Source organism: Cyprinus carpio, chromosome A18 (genome assembly GCF_018340385.1).
Source record: "Cyprinus carpio isolate SPL01 chromosome A18, ASM1834038v1, whole genome shotgun sequence".
Lineage (NCBI taxonomy): Eukaryota > Metazoa > Chordata > Actinopteri > Cypriniformes > Cyprinidae > Cyprinus > Cyprinus carpio.
The window spans coordinates 12237040-12256866 of NC_056589.1; the positions used below are offsets into that span (position 1 = coordinate 12237040).

Here is a 19827-nt window from a genome sequence, read left to right on the forward strand (position 1 = left end):
AAGGCACTGGCGGAGGTGCAACAGGCTGAAAAGTCAAAGCAGAAACATCTCACCTGTATAATGATCTGAAATTCATTGCATTATTCATATATTTATTTATTACCCGGAAATTACCTTTTTTTTTTAGCTACAGTGGGATGCCTTTGTCCATATTGGGATTTCCTGCACGAAATAAGTTATTACTTCTACAAGGCCATTTTGGACTTTCTGTGTGAGAGCGCCCAAGTATGAATGAAACTGCATGAGAGTGTTCACCGCTCCATAATGTTCACATTGTCTTATTTTGGATATGACTAAATTGTCTGGTTACTCCGGTCATACATAGACTATCTTCTTTCTTCGCCCATGGGTACACACAAGCGCGGGCACAAAAAAAGTGATTTTATGTGCATCTTGACAGATAAATCATGGTTGATCTGTCTGTCAGATGCACATAAAATGCATCCGCTCTTATGTCAATGTTGTTGTTAATGTTTAGGTTATTTTAGCTTCGTTAAACTTCACTGTTAAAGAGGGCGATTTTTTTATCATTCATCTGAACTGTGAGCATGCATTTTAGACGCACTGATCTTCCTCCATTCATGCAAATGCATTCTTCTATCAACCAAGTTTCTATTTACTTAAACTGCTGAGTGCTCTGGTAATATCAATGGCATGACCCATTTCAGGAGCTGTTAAAATTACGATTTAAAATTTCACTAAAATATTGAAATGCAGTGATGCAGATTAAAAAAAAAAATAACACCGGTGATTGACAGTCAAAGCAAAGCATGGTTTGATCTTGTTGTGGAAATATGAAGATTTTGCAGTATGGACTTCAGCAGAGAAAGATGAAAGCAAAGACTGATACATAGTGTTGCGAGAGGGAAAGAATTGGGACATACTACCAAATCCACAAAACTGTTCTGTTACTGTAAACCTACCTGTCAATCATCCTGTCACAATTAACATCTTCATATACACATTCCACATCTTATTTAAATTATCACAACACAAAGAAGCCTTCTTACTGTATTAGAATACCCTATCTATTAGGAAAAAGGAAAGAAAAAAGTAGCATGATGATCTGGCAGTCATCCAGAGAACATTTTTGTTGTTGTTGTTTTTTTTTTTTTTTTTTGCATAATGATATGTATCTTTTTTGCTATTGTGTTATTTGGATCCTTATAAAAGTTTATAATGTAAAATTGATAAAACCTCCTAATAATATAATAACTCATAAAAACCCCTCAAATGCCTTTCTAGGAGTCCATAAGTCTCACACACATATACCATGCCTGTAGTTCTTTTAATTTGTTTTTGTAGTTCTTAACAGAATATGTGGAACCCTCCTCTAAATCACAATGAGTTGTTGGCCAATATCAGCCACTCAAGTTGTTCCGTTTCCAAACGGGATAAATCTACATCTGAAGGGCATTTAATAGAAATAGTGAACTATCTGGAAACTTTTAGCATACTCTTTTCAACAATCTATGTTTATTTTAGGAAAGTTGTCCAAGAGCCCCATGTTTGTGCAGAGCAGTTAAACTGTCCACTGTCCTTCAGAAACATCCTCCAGGTACTGCAGATTCTGTTTTCCAGAATCTTCTATATGTTCCACCCCTTTCTAATAGTAACTTTAAGATGTTACTTATACAACTATTACAACGGGCAAAAACATTATTTGACCCTTAAGAAGGAAACACAATTCTTTATGAGAAAGTGGGTATAAACTTCTTTTTTTAACAGGATGATCAGGGTAGATAGTACTTTGTTTTCTAGGAAATTGTGTACTTGGCCCTTGATTGTGTGCCCTGAGTGTGACAATACAGATAACAAAATCATACAATGACTATGACAATGAATAAAGGGGTCTGATATGCAGAAAATGTTGGAAAAGCAAAGAATCAAAGAATGTGAAGAACTTGGCAAATTTTTCAGAAGAACAGTGTCCAGTTCAACTACTCAGGACAAACTCATCACACAAACACAAAAATCACAAAAAACTATCATGGATCATTCTTGCAGCAGTATTAGGATAGTATTAAAGGGTTAGTTCACCCAAAAATGAAAATTAGCCTGTGTTTTACTCACCCTCAAAGCATCCTAGGTGTATGTGACTGTCTTCTTTCAGACAAATCCAATCGGGGTTATATAAAAAATTGTCCTGGCCCCTCCAATCCTTTCAATGGGGGTAAACGGATGTTGGTTGTCAACAGTTCAGAAGATGTGAAATAAAGTGTGCACATCCATAATAAAACGTCCCTCACACGGCTCCAGGGGGTGAATAAAGGCCTCCTGTAACGAATCCATGCATTTTTGTAAGATATATATTTGCTTCCTTCGCTCCTGTTAATAAACGTTGGTTTTCACGAGACTCACTGGCGCATGCGCAAAGCTGACCTCATACGTCATCCGCTGGAGCTGCTTCCATGTACAACAGTGAGCACAAGCTACATTAAAGTGATTATTACGTTTTGAATATGGATATTTTTCTTACAAAAACGCATTGATTCGCTACCGGACACCTTTGTTCAGCCCCCGGAGCCATGCGAGACACTTTTTTTTTATGGATGAGTGGTTTTTATTTAACTTCTTTTGGACTGATGCATGCAACACCCACTGAGTGGCATTAAACAGCTTGAAAGATCAAAGACAATTTTTTTATATAACTCTGACTAGATTCGTTTGAAAGAAAAAAGTCATATACACCTAGGATGACTTAAGGGTGATTAATTTATGGCCTAATTTTCATTTTTGGGTGAACTAACACTTTAATCTTATCACTCAGCATAGCCGGTTAAAAAAGGTCATCGCTCGCCACTGCAATACAGTAGAAGATATTTTTGCTTCCTGAGCTTCAGACACCGACAATATGCCCTCACCTGCATCATGCATCATTATTAGGGAGCTGCACACCCACTGGCCAAAGACTGCAGCCCAGAAATGTCTGTACTTTATTTTTGGGAAAATTCTGTATGGTGCACCTTTAAAATCATTAACACTTTGTAAAGTGAACTTTTGACCACAACTGTTTATGCTTACCAGCATGGGAAAAAACTACAAAACACATGCCTTGGTACTTATGAGTTTGGAATGTTTTTGAAAAGTGATGGTTTATAAGACAAAAATAATATCATATTTTGACAATAAAAACAAAATATATTATTCTTGCACCATCAGATCTCAAATAAATGTATTTTTTTGGCATGGCCCAGATAAAAAAAAAAAAAACATAGTTTGGTTACAAGCAATGAAACCGATGTAACAAGAATTTGTTAAAATTTAGTTTAAGGCCTTTATTATGTTAACAGTTGCACATTTAGGTCTCCTCAAAAAAGTCCACACAATCAAGGATATGGGGCAAGTTCCAATTACTGCAATAACAACAGATCAGTATTGTCCACTGTATTCTCAAAAAAGTCTAAATATGTAGCAGCATTGCTGCAATGTGTTGATTGAAGAGAATCTACTAAACTAAAGATGAAAAACAGTAACAGAGTTCCTGTATTACCACAGATCAAAATTATTTGGCTGTGATTGTGTTTTGGGCAGGACAACTGATCTGTCAGTCACTGTCATGTCCTGGTCAGCAGACCAGAGTACCAAAAGTACCATTAGTACAGAAAGCCTAGCTGACTCATGACACCTGCATATCAGTCATCATCCTCATCATCTGAGTCCATTACCCGCCGTCGGTTAAACTGGGAAAAAAAACAGAGACAGAGACATTAACTAGACACTTACGTTTAAGTGAGGGAAGTCGTCTTGTGGGGGAAGTCGTGGCCTAGTGGTTAGAGAGTTTGACTCCTAACCCTAAGGTTGTGGGTTCGAGTCTCAGGTGATGCCATGACTGAGGTGTCCTTGAGCAAGGCACCGAACCCCCAACTGCTCCCTGGGCGCCACAGCATAAATGGCTGCCCACTGCTCCGGATGTGTGTTCACAGTGTGTGTGTGTGTGTTCACTGCTGTGTGTGTGTGCACTTTGGATGGGTTAAATGCAGAGCACGAATTCTGAGTATGGGTCACCATACTTGGCTGTATGTCACGTCACTTTATGTTTATAGATTTATGAAACTTCAATTTGTACAATCTCGAGAACAGATTTTTAATACAATCACAAAGTACTTACCTTAACAGTTGTTTTCTTCTCTGTTTGCTGACTGACTTTCTCCAGGATCTCTATTAATCCAGCCTCTGTAATCTAAAGATACAACACTCAGTGCTGTAACATGGACATTCTAAAATCATTAAACATTATGAATGATGCTTCATCTGCTTTCTTACTTTTCCTCCAAGCTGTCCAAAGCGAGCCATCTGTATCAGGTAATTCTCCACAGCTTTTGCTTTATCTGGCTTTACAAGCGCCAAATTACTCACTAAATAAAACAGCAATAACATCATTACTGAAGATTTTAGTTTTAAATATAAAGGTGCAGTATGGAATATTGACAGCTAGTAGTTGAAATGAGTACTGCATCACAGAATCACACATACCAAAACAAAAACAGATATTCCAGCATGGAACGCACATTTTAAACTATAATAACTGGCTGTACCATTGTTTTCAAAGAAACAAGTAAGTCAACTTAGAATGTTTGCTGAATATCTGCAAACATTTTATAGTGATTTTCTGACCCTGACACAAAAGCACCCTAAGCTACAGTTCTGCTCATAAGTTTCTTACCCCTTGCAGAATATGTAAAATTTGTATAATTTTAACAAAAGAAGGATAATTTTTTTTTCTTTTTCATTAACGTGTTGTTTTATTACTGTCCTGAATAAGTTATTTCACATAACAAATGTTAACATATACTCCACAAGACAAAATAACTGAATTTATAAAAATGACCCCATTCAAAAATTTGCATATCCTTAAATCTTAACTGTCTGTTGTTACCTGAATGATCCATGACTGTTATCATATTTTGTAATAGTTGTTTGAGAGTATCTTGTTTTGTCTTGAGCAGTTAAACTGCCTGCTATTCTGAAAAATCCTCCAGGTCCTGCACATTCTTTGGTTTTCCAGCATCTCCTGCATATTAGAATCCTTTCCAACAATGACTGTATGATTTTTGAGATCCATCTTTTCACACTAATGACAACTGAGGGACTCGTACACAACTATTACAAAAGGTGAAAACATTTACTGATGCTCAAGAAAGAAACACAATGCATTAAGAGCAGGGGGTGTAAACTTTTGAACAGGATGACATGTAATTTTTTATTTTGTTTAGAGATGAATGATGTTTCCTAGAAGACAAAATAAGGACAGGTAACCCTGTTCATCCAATTCAAAAAATGTACACAATCGAGCTCTTAATGCATTGTGTTGCCTTATTGAGCATCAGTAAATGATTAACCAAAAGGAAAACCAAGTCCTATGTTTGGCGGATTGGTGGATGTCAACAAATATGTTACAAATTACTTTTCAAAGCACGTATTTTTTAGTCTGTAGTGAAATACATATTAAATGTAACCTTCCCAACTCTGATTACATGAAACTACTAGTGATAGCTTGCAAAGGTTTGTAAATGGACTTACACCTGGCACGGGCAGACTGATCCAAGACTTGAGCCAATATAGAGTTTCTCATCTCAGTCTCTCTGTTAAAGTCACAATGATATTAAAGCTGTCAAGACATAATCCATCTAGACAACAATTAGGCAATGAGAAAAACAGTGTGAAAATTGTCCAAATTAACTGAATTCCTCTAAATAAATGTGGTTCATTTGAATGAATTCTGCCTTTCATAAAGTAGTAAGTTTATTGTTGAATTAAATTTTATTAAAATGTGTTAAATGTTGTATAAACAATGTAATGTCAATGCATGTCACACCTCTGTTCATCAATTTACATTGGCTACCAATAGCTGCTCACATAAAATCCAAGGCATTGATGTTTGTCTACAAAATCACCACTGGCTCTGCACCCCTTTACCTAAATTCACAAATTCAGAATTATGTGCCCTCTAGAAGCACGCGTTCTACAAGTGAACGGCACATTATAGTGCCAGCCCAAAGAGGCACAAAATCACTTTAACAGACTTTTACCTTAAAGGGATAGTTCACCCAAAAATGAAAATTTGATGTTTATCTGCTTACCCCAGGGCATCCAAGATGTAGGTGACTTTGTTTCTTCAGTAGAACACAAACAAGGATTTTGAACTCAAACCGTTGCAGTCTATCAGTCTTATAATGTAAGTGGATGGGAATCACGGCTTTGGGAGTCCAAAAATATACACAAACAAAACTAAATTAAACACTGTGGCTTGTGACGATACATTGATGTGTAAAGACACAAAACCATTGGTCTGTGCAAGAAATTGAACAGTATTTATATAGTTTTTTACCTCAGATTTTCACCACAACGTCCAAACTTTCTGTCCTGAGCACGTTCTTCTCAACAGCAGGCGCAAATGGACCGTTGACACTCTTATTTACAATCTCAATTAGGAGTGTCAATGGTCCACTTGAGAGATAGGTGGCGGTAATGCACTTATAAGTCTGTGATCCGCCGTAAAGCAAAAAGAAGACGACAACGCATCAGGTGCCTAATGTTCAGAAAAACGCACTCAGAACAGACAGTTTAGAGTGCCGCAGCCACAGTGTTCAATTTGGTTTTGTTTGTGTATGCTTTTGGACTCCCAAAGCCGTGATTCCCATCCACTTACATTATAAGACTGATAGACTGCAACAGTTTGAGTTCAAAATCTCCGGTTGTGTTCTACTGAAAAAACAAAGTCACCTACATCTTGGATGCCCTGGGGGTAAGCAGATAAACATCAAATTTTCATTTTTGGGTGAACTATCCCTTTAACCGTTCCCTCCTGGTGGAATGACCTAACCAACTCAATCCGATCAGCTGAGTCCTTAGCTATCTTTAAGGAACGACTAAAAACATCTCTTCCATCTTCATTTGACCCTCTAACTCTAGCACTCTCTATTCTACTTCTATTCTTACTGTCTTCTATAGAAAAAAAGGAAAAAAAGATAGACTCTAACACTTGTACTCTCTATTCTTTTTCTATTTTCTCTTTGTTTTCTTTTAATTTATTATAAAAAATGACCCTCTAATAATAGGATTCTCTATTCTTTTGACTTGTTTTATTTTTATATAAAAACCCTCTAACACTAGAATTCTCTATTCTTTTTCTATTCCATCTTGTTTTCTTTTTATTTAGCATAAAAAAATGACCGTCTAATACTAGCATTCTCTATTCTTTTTCTATTCTTTTGAAAAAAAAACCTTGCTACGTGTACTGTGTTAGGCTAACCTAGACCTGTCACAGCACTTACATATTATTGCCTTTTTGCTGGTTTTTATTGTTTCTATTGTCCTCATTTTGTAAGTTGCTTTGGATAAAAGCATCTGGGGCCCGTTTCAGAAAGGAGGTTAAGTGAAAACTGAGTATGTTAACCCTGAAATGAGGGAAACTCTGGATTTTCCGTTTCAGAATGGGAGGTTTTTCAAACCCGAGAGAGCAGGGTAAGTCAAGACCGTTTCTGAAAGGGAGGTAACTTATACTCAGAGTCAGTTACCATGGTAACTTACTCGGTGAACCTAACCTGGTCAGGAGCAGGTTTTCTTCTGTAAACCCAGAGTTTCTTTCGGTCTCCTCCCCCTTTTTAAAGTCCAAACGATGTTTAAATACTTCATTCATTCATGCATGCTGCAAAGATTCTTAAATCAAGATGGATTTTCTATTTAAGAAAATCATATAAGATATTTAGTCTTGTTTCCTGGGGGATCTAAATTAAGTGCATTTTACTTAATATAAATTATCTGCCAGTGTGGTAATAAAAATAATCTTAACGCAAATGGAAAACAAGATTATTCAGAGTGTCTATTCCTAAGTGCAAATGTACAGTAGCTCCGCCCTCCAATGTCACACAAGATTAAATATGACGCATGTGAATAACTGCTTCACTGGTGTAGGCAGTAACATGTTGGGCGCGGAGAACTAGCTTGTGACGCGACTGACCAGGTTCGAGTCTGGCTTTAGCCAAGCTCGTTCTTCTTACTTTTCTCATCACATATCACATTAGAATTTATTTTAAATAAAAATGAAGAAAATGTTCTAAAAGTGGAAGTACAGTGCCTAACCAGTGTTTAATAATGATATTTACTTTTTATAGAAAGTAAATCTATCGTATTTTTCTTACCCTATTGGCAGATCATTTGTAAAATAAGAAAAATGCTCTTAAATTATTATTATTAGGCCTATTATTTTTATTTATTTTTTGCCCGTGGCAAAATAAATAGCCTGTTAGTTCAATAACCTACCGTTCTGCCAGTTTTCACCTGTGATATTATAACAGTGATAAGAATTAAACTTGTACTGACTCTGAAGTATGCGGAAGGCTTTTTGTCTGGTGCTGTTGCCATGGTGAATCGTAATATATCGGAGCTCCATTGATCATAGCTTTTCATAGTCGTGGTGCACGCACTAAACTCAGATTTGATTGAACTAACTCAATTCAGCTGTTCTAAAACTGAAAACTCAGAGTTTCCCATCTCAGAGTAAAGCCTGGCTCACACTACAGGACTTTTAAAATCCTAACCGATTATGAAATCTGGCTGCAGCACACACATTAGGAGAATCTTCGCAGATTATCTTCCCTCAAATCTTAAACATGCACACACTACAAGATTTGAACATTGCGGCGCACTATACACTACAAGATATAATTAAGATTACCATACCAGAGGGAGCGCCTTACGTGATCTCATGCAGCAGTTCGTCACTGATATTTATTTACATAATGTTAGCTAGCTTGCTAGCAGCTTTCTGCACTCCACCAGTGCATTCAAAACTGAGGTGATTTTACTCCAGCGCTTCTCTTTCTCCTTATGGTTGTGATGCATTTTCGACACATTATACAGACTGTCGTGTTACAACAAAATGTCAAGAAACTATCCAACAGAGCCGTACATCAGCTGTTTTGCGCATTGGCTGTGAAAGTTCTGACGTAATCATATAGCCGTCATCATCCCGATTTAAATCCTAAATATCAAACATGTTTGATATTAATCGGGGCTGCCCTGATTTGTGTGGGAGCAGATCGGGAGGTGCAATATCGATCGGTGAATGCCTCGCATTACCAGATAATCCACGCCGAACATTGGGACCGATTGAGGTGCTCAACAAGATGTTTGCTCCGATTCTCGGGAGGGGGAAATCTGGGCTAAATCGGGCTAAAAATCCTGTAGTGTGAGCCAGGCTTAAGCCAACTCAGAGTTCAAGTTTTAACTCAGAGTTGGTTGAACCTCCTTATTGAAATGAGCCCCTGCTAAATAACTAAATGTAAATACATATAAACAGATATTTTAAATATTTAAAGAGCATGTTCAACATTGGTTAACATAAATACATAACACTTTTCAAAGACCAATAACTTTTAATGTAATTTAATCTGCATCAGAAAACTTTTGGGTCCCACTTTATATTGTGTCCCTAATATCTGTGTACTTACATAGTAACTAAATGTGTACATAGTATGTAACCACAGTGTAAGTACACATTGGTACATAGCATCTATAGCTGTAACATTTCTGTAACTACACACATGTAACAACCCTCAGGATGGTTTGTCTAAGTACAAATGTGTAACAGGACATTGGTAACAACACTTTTTTCACTTCACTAAATACTTGTGTAACAGGAATTATATAACTACATTTTGTAACAACAATATGTATAAGAGTAATTGGAACCATTTGATCCAGGGGTGGAGATGGGTAGGTTTAGGTCTGGAAATGGGATCCAGGAGTTGGATCTCGAGTTGGAGTTGGTGCACCACTGTAATACCAGTGTACTTACTGTCACCTGCTGTGTTACATCAGAGTAATTACATGATAAATCTAATATAAAGTGTAACACTTTCTTTACCAAAAAGTGCTGTTAGTCCTGTTACACATTTGTACTTTCATTACCAAAGTGATGTTACCAATGTCCTGTTACACATTTGTACTTACACATAACATTCAGTGGGTTGTTACATATATGTAGTTACACAAATATTACAGCTGTAGATACTATGTACCAATGTGTACTTACACTATGGTTACATACTATGTACACATGTAGTTATTATGTAAGTACACAGGTATTAGGGACACAATATAAAGTGGGACCAACTTTTGTTTGTTATTATTGTTTTGTTTTTTTACCTCTGTTTGGCCTCCTGCTGCCCCTGTTGGTCACTGGAAGGGTCCTAAAAGGGGACATGTAAAATTCATATCGTATTATATATTTAGGGTTCCAAGCATCAAATTCCAATTTTCTTCTTCTTTGCTTCCCTAAACATGTCCGTACTTCAGAAACTGTAAGCTGTAGAGACATATAAACTATAAACAATAATGTATTTGCATTTTGGTTCATAACTCTGGAACTGAAAGGGCTAGCCTACATTTTTTCCCCCTTATCATGGGGAATCGTTTTGACAATGTTGTTGTCTCTTCTGCACATGAAACTTTTTAAAAACACAAAGGAAAACCTTTTCTGTTTTGTAGTACATCCTCATGCAAACATACCGATTCACTGAGTCAAGCCCTACAAAATGTATACATAAAAAAAAAAAAAAAAAAGAAAAAAACTTTTAAACTCCTCTTACACGGTTCATCCGATCTTCAACAAACTGTGTGCAAAGCAAATATAGACTATGCTGGCAAAGAGTTGTCAAAAACTTTCTGGTATACAAGCATTGCAAAGACAAAATAAATTGCCTGGTATTATGCATTTTAATGATTTGACCTATATCTCCCAAATGCTAAAGTTAAAACTAATACTGCCCATGGGGTGTAGTTTCAAGTCTGTGTAAATGTTGTGACAAATTCTGGCCAGGAGAGTGTAGTTTCAAGTCTAATGTAATCAGTTTTAATATTATAGTATATCATATCATATGATATATATTATACTTTATATATTCCAATGACATTGAAAAAAGTTTCATTAAAATGAAGAGACAACTATTTGTCTATTTTAATAGAGCACATAGAAAAGTGCTTATAAAAACATAGACTCTTATTGTTTCAAAAAATACATTGTATCACCATATCTTCTATATGAGTCGTTAGAACTTGGACAGCAATAATCACCACTTGCGACTATATTCTCATCATTCTATTCAAATTAGAACTTTTCAACAGACAGTTAATTGTCCGTATTTAATAGGAATCACTAAAGAACTTCATACTATATTTCATACTAACATTATTTATTAAATTATTATATTTGACAAGTGTTATTGCTTCTTAAGCATATTACTTAACAGTTTTGCTTATTTATTTATAGATTAATATATTTTTGTTAGATATATTTTTAGGATAAACATTTCAGCTAGCTTCAATTCCGTTTACTCTTTAAATATACTACAATCATGAAAATAACTCTAACTGAACCGTGCGCATTATGAAGCTCTGGAGCCTTTAAATCCATTGTAATGAATGAGGTGAAGAAACTTTGATAGTTTCTTCATCAACATCCAATCAAAGACCATACAGTGGGGCTCGAAAGTTTGGGCACCCCTTGCAGAATCTGTGAAAATATGAATAATTTTCAAAAAATAAAAGAGATCACACTAAATGCCTGTTTTTTTTTTATTTAGTACTGTACTGAGTAAGATATTGTACATAAAAGATGTTTACATTTAGTCCACAAGACAAAAAAAATTGCTGAAATTATTAAAATAACCCCATTCAAACGTTTGGGAACCCTTGGTTCTTAATACTGTGTGTGGTTACCTGGATGATCCACGACTGTATTTCTCTTTTGTGATGGTTGTGCATGAGTCCCTTGTTTGTTCTGAACAGTTAAACTGAGAACTGTTCTTCAGAAAAATCTTTAAGGTCCTGCAGATTCTTCAGTTTTCCAGCATCTTTGCATATTTGAACCCTTTCCAGCAGTGACTGTATGATTTTGAGATACATCTTTTCACACTGAGGACAAATGAGGCACTCAAACAACTATTAAAAAAAGTTCAAACATTCTCTGATGCTCCAGAAAGAAAAAAGATGCATTAAGAGCTGGAGGGTGAAAACTTTTGGAATTTGAAGGTCAAGGTAAATTGTACTTAATTTGTGTTCCGGGAAACATACAAGTATCTTCTGTTGCTTACGAAGGGCAGAACTAAATAGAAAAAAAATTATATTTCAACAAAATAAGAAAAATTTGGCCATCTTCATCGTGTTCAAAAGTTTTCACCCCCCAACTCTTAAAGGGATAGTTCACCCAAAAATGAAAATTATGTCATTAATGACTCACCCTCATGTCGTTCCAAACCCGTGAGACCTCCGTTAATCTTCAGAACACAGTATAAGATATTTTAGATTTAGTCCGAGAGCTTTCTGTTCCTCCATTGAGAATGTATGTACGGTATACTGTCCACGTCCAGAAAGGTAATAAAAACATCTTCAAAGTAGTCCAGTGACATCAGAGGGTACAGAATTTTTTGAAGCATCGAAAATACATTTTGGTCCAAAAATATCAAAAACTACGACTTTATTCAGCATTGACTTCTCTCCCGGGTCTGTAATGAGCGCGTTCACAACACTGCAGTTTAGTGATATCCGGTTCGCGAACGAATCGCTTGATGTAACCGGATCTTCTTGAACCAGTTCACCAAATCGAACTGAATCGTTTGAAACGGTTCGCGTCAACAATAAGAATTAATCCACAAATGACTTAAGCTGTTAACTTTTTTAACATGGCTGACACACTGCCTCTGAGTTCAAATAAACCAATATCCCGGAGTAATTCATTTACTCAAACAGTATACTGACTGAACTGCTGACCGAGCCAGATAACGAACGAAACATTGACTCGTTCTCGAGTCAAGAACCGTTTCTGTCGGACGCGTCTGGTTCGAGAACCGAGGAGCTGATGATACTGCGCATGCGTGATTCAGCATGAAGCAGACTGACACACAGCGCGTCTGAACCGAGCTGGTTCTTTTGGTGATTGATTCTGAACTGATTCTGTGCTAATGTTATGAGCGCGGGTAAACCGAAGGCTTGAATCAAGGGCAATCATCGCCAATGAAGTCATTACGTCGAGCGCAAAAGAACTGGTGAACCGTTTTCTGCAACCGGTTTATTGAATCAAACTGTCCGAAAGAACCGGTTCGCGGAAAAGAACCGAACTTCCCATCACTACCGGTGATCCAAAAACCGATGCAACCGGTTCTTGACTCGAGAACGAGTCAATGTTTCGTTCGTTATCTGGCTCAGTCAGCAGTTCAGTCAGTATACTGTTTGAGTAAATGAATTACTCCGGGATATTGGTTTATTTGAACTCAGAGGGAGTGTCAGCCATGTTAAAAAAGTTAACAGCTTAAGTCATTTGTGGATTAATGCTTATTGTTGACGCGAACCGTTTCAAACGATTCAGTTCGATTTGGTGAACTGGTTCAAGAAGATCCGGTTACATCGAGTGATTCGTTCGCAAACCGGATATCACTAAACTGCCGTGTTGTGAACGCGCTCATAACAGACCCGGGAGAGAAGTCAATGCTGAATAAAGTCGTAGTTTTTGATATTTTTGGACCAAAATGTATTTTCTATGCTTCAAAAAATTCTAACGGACCCTCTGATGTCACATGGACTACTTTGAAGATGTTTTTATTACCATTCTGGACGTGGACAGTATACCGTACATACATTCTCAATGGAGGAACAGAAAGCTCTCGGACTAAATCTAAAATATCTTATACTGTGTTCCGAAGATGAACGGAGGTCTCACGGGTTTGGAACGACATGAGGGTGAGTCATTAATGACATAATTTTCATTTTTGGGTGAACTATCCCTTTAATGCATATTGTTTCCTTCTGGAGCATCAGTGAATGTTTGAACCTTTTTTAATAGTTGTGTTTGAGTGCCTCAATTGTCCTCAGTCTGAAAAGATGTATCTCAAAATCATACAGTCACTGCTGGAAAGGGTTCAAATATGCAAAGATGCTGGAAAACTGAAGAATCTGCAGGACCTTAAAGATTTTTCTGAAGAACGCTGCTCAGTTTAACTGTTCATAACAAACAAATTACTCATGCACAACCATCACAAAACAGAAAGACAGTCGTGGACCATCCAGGTAACCACACACAGTATTAAGAACCAAGGGTTCCCAAACTTTCGAATGGGGATATTTTAATAATTTCAGCAATTTTTTTGTCTTGTGGACTAAATGTAAACATCTTTTATGTACAATATCTTATTCAGGACAGTACTAAATAAAAATAACATGCATTTAGTATGATCTCTCTTATTTTTTGAAAATTATTCACATTTTCACAGATTCTGCAAGGGGTGCCCAAACTTTTGAGCCCTACTGTATGCAAAACATATGCCCGAGGACAAAGGGTCATAAACTTTCCCTCCAAAGCTACCATTCCTCATTGGCTCACTCAAATCCTGAGAGTGTAACAGTGTCACCCTTTATAGGTCACTGATCACCAGATTAGAGTTTTTTTGAGATGCATAAACTGCAGGGCAAGATGCAGAGCTAAGAGTCCTCAAGAACCCAACCTAAGCTTGTGCCAGGCTTTCAGCCTAGTCTTTCCACTTCAAGATCCTCTGACTCAAACTTGTTCTTTTTATCAACCAACTTCAGCAAAGATCAACTTAAGCCTTCACATTGCAACAGGACTCCCTTTCAGACAGACAAGACGTGCAAGTATCAAACTTAGTCTCATTAATTGATACAATAAGTATCGTTTACCCCTTTTTATAAAAGTGTGTTTGAACTAAGAAACTGATGTTTCCTTCAGCCTGTAGATCTGCTGAATATCAAATTGTACCATAGCTTCATGTCTTTATTTCTCTTCTCTTTACTGCTTAAGCTTTAACCCCTCTTCCTATGCCAACTGTATGCGTGTGTGTGTGTGTGTGTATGTTAGACTAGTTTAAGTGTTTATGTTGTTAATAAAGTCTTACTTGTATCACACTTGAGGTTGTTCATTGTTCATTACTGGAGTCCCTAATCATGCAGATTTTTGCTACATGCTCTGAGTAGTTTCCTTAAACAGGAAAGTAATGTTCTTAGAATTGACAGACAGTTGACACTGAGATATCAAGTAAATACTTACAGCGGATCTAAATATTTATAATTAATCATAACTAGTTATGATCGTGTCACGTCCCATTTAGACAGCGTCACTGATTATAATGAGTTGAGTTCTACTGTATTTTGCAGCTCGCATCCGGTGTAGACACAGTGTTTAATGTCGTTGGTGAGGAGGAAAGCCTGTGTGTGTCCTATCTATGCCTTAGTGGAGAGCATGAAACCCACAATAAATAAATAAATAACAAAGAGAATATTAATAATAACAGTTATTCTCTATATATTTATCAATGTTTCAAGTGATGCAGGTTTTTTTTCCTGTAGGTTTTTTAAAATAAAAAAAAAGCATTCATTTTTCATAATGTTTAGTGAAATTATTTGCCGCAACCAAAAAAGTGGACCACTGGTCTAAAGTCCAGGAATGTATGAAAACCATCATCAGAATCAGCCATCAGTGATTCAACCGTAACGTCATGAAGGAACGAGAATACTTTCTTCGTGTACAAAAAGTATTCTCGTCGCTTCATAACGTTACGGTTGAATCACTGATGGCAGATGGACTATTCTGACGATGCTTTTCATACTTTCTTGGAGCTTGACACTGTTATTTATTTGGCAGTCTATGGGACAGTCTCAAGCCTACCAGTTTTCATCCAAAATATCTTAAACTGTGTTTTTGAAGACGAACGAAGATTTTACGGGTTTGGAACGACATGGGGGTAAGTGAATAATGACAAAATTTTAATTTTGGGATGGAGTATCCCTTTAAATCGCAATTGCAATATTTGTACAAAAAAACAAAACAAAAAAAATATCGCAATTACATTATTGTCCAAAATCGTTCAGCCCTACCGTGAAATATTAGTTTATCTCATAAATAGGGATGAAACGATTAACTGCGAGCCGGTTGAAAGTCGATTCAAATATGCCTTCAAATCATGAGGTCAAATTCACATTTCACTAAATTCAATCACTGAAGCAAGCACTCTGATGAACAAATAGTCCCATGCCAGTGGGATAACAACACATGATTTTAATGCATGCATCGCTAAGGCCATGTCCACATTAATACGTTTTCATTTGAAAACGCATCTTTTTCTCTCTGTTTTGGCTTTTGAAAACGATGATGCAAGTTTAATCATGTGACGCACATTATACCAATAGATATCCGTGTTTATACTGGTATTGTGCACGTTATGTGCTATGCACTTTCACACTATTGCTATAGATGTGTTACTTTGTACACTCTTCATATCACAGTCTTGCAAAGATGAAAGCAAATTTACTCGCGATCGCGAGTTGCGTTATAGATCAGACGTACAATTGTGAGTGTGTGCGACCTGGACACATCAGTAAATGGTGAGTTCTTTTCGTAAATAAAATACGTAAAATTTTCTGTCAGAAAAACTGCATGAAAACATTTCATGTCTGTTCCATGTGTATAATCTGCAGTGAGCTTTTTTGAGGCTTTACGCATGTGCAGAAAGCGAATTTTACTTTTTCTGATGTTTCTGTGTGGATGAGACACTTTTGGAAAATGTATCCGGATCAATGTAGACGTAGCCTAAGCATTCTTGTCATGACAACCACCCGACGGGCCAAGGATATCTAGAATCTTTTGCCCGCTTTAAATCAGACACAGAGATGAAATAGTGCGGTAAGATCACATATATTTAAATGCATGAATTATTGATTTGAATTAATCATCAAGAGATTGATAGAGAGAGAGAAAGAGAGATGAAAGTTGTGTGTGTGAATTACATCTGTGCATCTCATTCTGCAAAAGCAAAGCTGTGAATTTTGTTACTTTAAAACATCAATTTTACCCCCTAGCTGCTGAGAAATATAATGTAGCGATTCAGAATCGAAGCTACTATATTAATAAAACTTGTGCGGCAGCACTGATAACAAATGTCCAAGTTGAATTAACTTTATACTTTCCCTTTTACTTTAATAACATTCCCTTTTAATTTTAACTGCGTTGTTAAAGCTCTGCAAAGGTCTTGACTGGTGGTGACATGATCAGGGATTGCCAGCTCTTCCTCACCCCCTTCCCTGTCTACTTCATCTTCCAAATTTTCCAGTAGGTCAGACTCCAGCATTTCACTGTTGCACGGAAAGCTGGAGTCTGCGTTCTTATGAAGTTGTGGTGTGAACAAGAAAGGGTCTGAGATCACTTAAGTGCTGAAGAGGACCAAGAAAAGAACCGGGTTCTCTTTTGAGTCCACTGTATTGTGAACACCAAAAGGACTGAGGTCACTTTTGGCTGGTTCCCTTTCTGGTTCACCTTAAGTGAACTGGGGCTGGTTCCTTTAAAACGAACTATATGTGAAAACACCCCAAAATGCAGCGTCACATAAATTGATAGTGGTCTGTGCTTCACTACAGTACATTCTCCCCGCGCGCTGCAGTGTGTTGCAGCTTTGCCACACAGATTTTAATAGTTACCTATAATAGATCAGGCGGTGTGCCAAAGGACCAAATGGCTCTACCTCAGTACGGTTTATGTCAAGCCATTCGTTAATCTGGCTGTTTGATGAAGAGAAAGAGGTAAAATGTAGTAGAAATAAACATATTAAGAATCAATAGAAGCGGAGGACTATAATTATGTTGTTGTTTTTTAGGACTATTATTATGTTGTAATATTTGGTTTACCAATCAGCGGAGAGGGAAGTTTCATTCCCGCCCACATGTAGAGATCGAATATTCAAGTTGCCTATTCGTTTTCTATCCCTGAACGTAAAAACGAAAAATAAAGCCGGATTCTCGATTTTTCGTTTTGTTTGAACAACTGAAAAAAAAAAAAAAAAAAAAAAAAAAACCTTTTTTTCAGATTTCAATATTAAATAAAAAAAAATGAATGATCGGAAAGATACCCTGATTGTCCAGACAACAATAAACGCTAATGATGAGGATATATTTGATTCATAATTAAGGGCCTGACATGTAACAGTTTTTGCTCGTTTCTTTATCCGGTTCTCTCACCCCATGTTTCGCCTGCAGTTCTCCCATACGTTGCCGCCTAATGGCTTCCAATTCTTCATCAGCCATGATTCTTAAACACACAGCAAGTTTCCGGACAAAAATACAACACGATTGGTGTGTGTGCTCTGCTTCTGCATGGAGAGATCCAGCGAGTGAAACTACTTCTTCTTCTTTCCAGTTTAACGGTGGTTGGCATCCAGCTTATTATAGGTGCATTACCGCCCCCTTGTGCTCCGGAGTGTGGATCAGACCATAGGCCAAAGACAACATACTACGTTTTTTAAAGTTAAAATTACAGTTTATTACCCATTTGTTTTGTCATACGATATTATTATATGAATATTATTGAACACAAAGAAAACAAATGAATTAAAATAAAACAAAGATTGGGCATCTGAACATTTGATTTAACTGAAAAAATAAATTTTTTGACCATTTCATAACTGACCTTTTTTTTCATAGAACAGACAAAACAATTCTACATCATAATGAACAAAACAAAACAGAAAAATTATTTACAAGAACATTTGTCCCCCTTAAAAAACCATTACACACTAGCTGTATATGCACTGTAAAAAAAATCTGTCAAATTTATGGTAAAAAACGGCAGCTGTAGTTGCCAGAATTCTACCGTTAAAAATATGGTAACAACGTTTTAGGTTTTTACTTTAAATTTACAGTTAAATACCGTAATTTCATTAACTGATATAATGTTAATATACCAACATATTGAAGTATGAAATCTGTTTTATATCTTTGTAATACACTGATAACCACCAAAAGCAGGTGGTGATGAGAAAGTCACATGATGAACCAAAGTCCATTACAAGCAGCTTTTAAGTAATAATATACATAGAAGGTGGACAGAGTCATTCACACAAGCACTAAACACCATTATGGTGAGACTCATTAAACCGAAATATGCAATAAACATTAATTTAACAACATTATATGTAACATACAACCCTAATAAACAGATAAGAAAAAAAATAAGAAACAGTTATTTCAAAGAAAGAACATCAAATTCAAACAAAATTTGAAATGCAACGCAGAGAATTCTGGGAACAGTTTACAGTTTTTCCCTGTAAATTTTACAGGACATTAACGTTAACCATTTAACAGGTTTGTACTGTAGCATTTTCACAGTTTTTTACTGTTAAAATCACAGTTATTTTTTACAGCCTGTTTCATAAAACAAGTTTACAAATGTGGCTTATTTCAGTTAGTCTGACTTATTTTGAACCAAATCAACTGAAAATAAATCAGACTAACTGAAATAAACCTGGATTATTTGGTAAACTTGTTTTATGAAATAGGCCCCTGCTTCAAATAAATAAGTAAATAAATAAACACACAAAACAAAGAAAATAAAATAATATACAATATAAAGAATAAATAAAAAGTTTTGACACATCAGGCATACATTAAAAAATTCTTAAAAATGACAAATTAAAGCTAAAATAAATCAAAACTCCATAAACATGGAGTTCACGAGTTCACCCTTACATCTAATCTGTTAGCAAATAGTAAGCATATTTTGGCGTGCTGTCCTGGGGGAGGGCTCAGAGCCCGGAATATAGCCCGAACCCGAAGAACTCCCCCTGTCCCTAATGTGGGATAAAAACAGATTAGGAGTGAGGAGTTGGGGTGGAGGAGGGATGCCGGAAAACTGTCGCAGGATAGAGGTAAGTAGGCTGCATTTATATACACACGTATTGTGCTAGTTAAGATGGTTAGCTAAACGAGTTACACATGTGCCAAATTGGTTTATTATCTGATCGTGCTCCTCCTGAACCTTGTTAATAA

The 19827-nt window shown here is 36.4% G+C and overlaps 1 protein-coding gene across 1 annotated transcript; it reads right to left on the reverse strand.

Moving 5' to 3' along the window:
• Window positions 1-3257: 3257 nt before the first annotated feature.
• pdcd5 (programmed cell death 5) lies at window positions 3258-18209 on the reverse strand. The gene is made up of 6 exons (XM_042775032.1): window positions 18022-18209; window positions 10153-10196; window positions 5524-5585; window positions 4267-4358; window positions 4112-4183; window positions 3258-3683 (listed from the first exon to the last, which is right to left on the reverse strand). The coding sequence occupies exons 1-6, from the start codon at window positions 18085-18087 to the stop codon at window positions 3636-3638; spliced, it is 384 nt and encodes a 127-aa protein (XP_042630966.1). The 5' UTR covers window positions 18088-18209; the 3' UTR covers window positions 3258-3635.
• Window positions 18210-19827: the final 1618 nt, after the last annotated feature.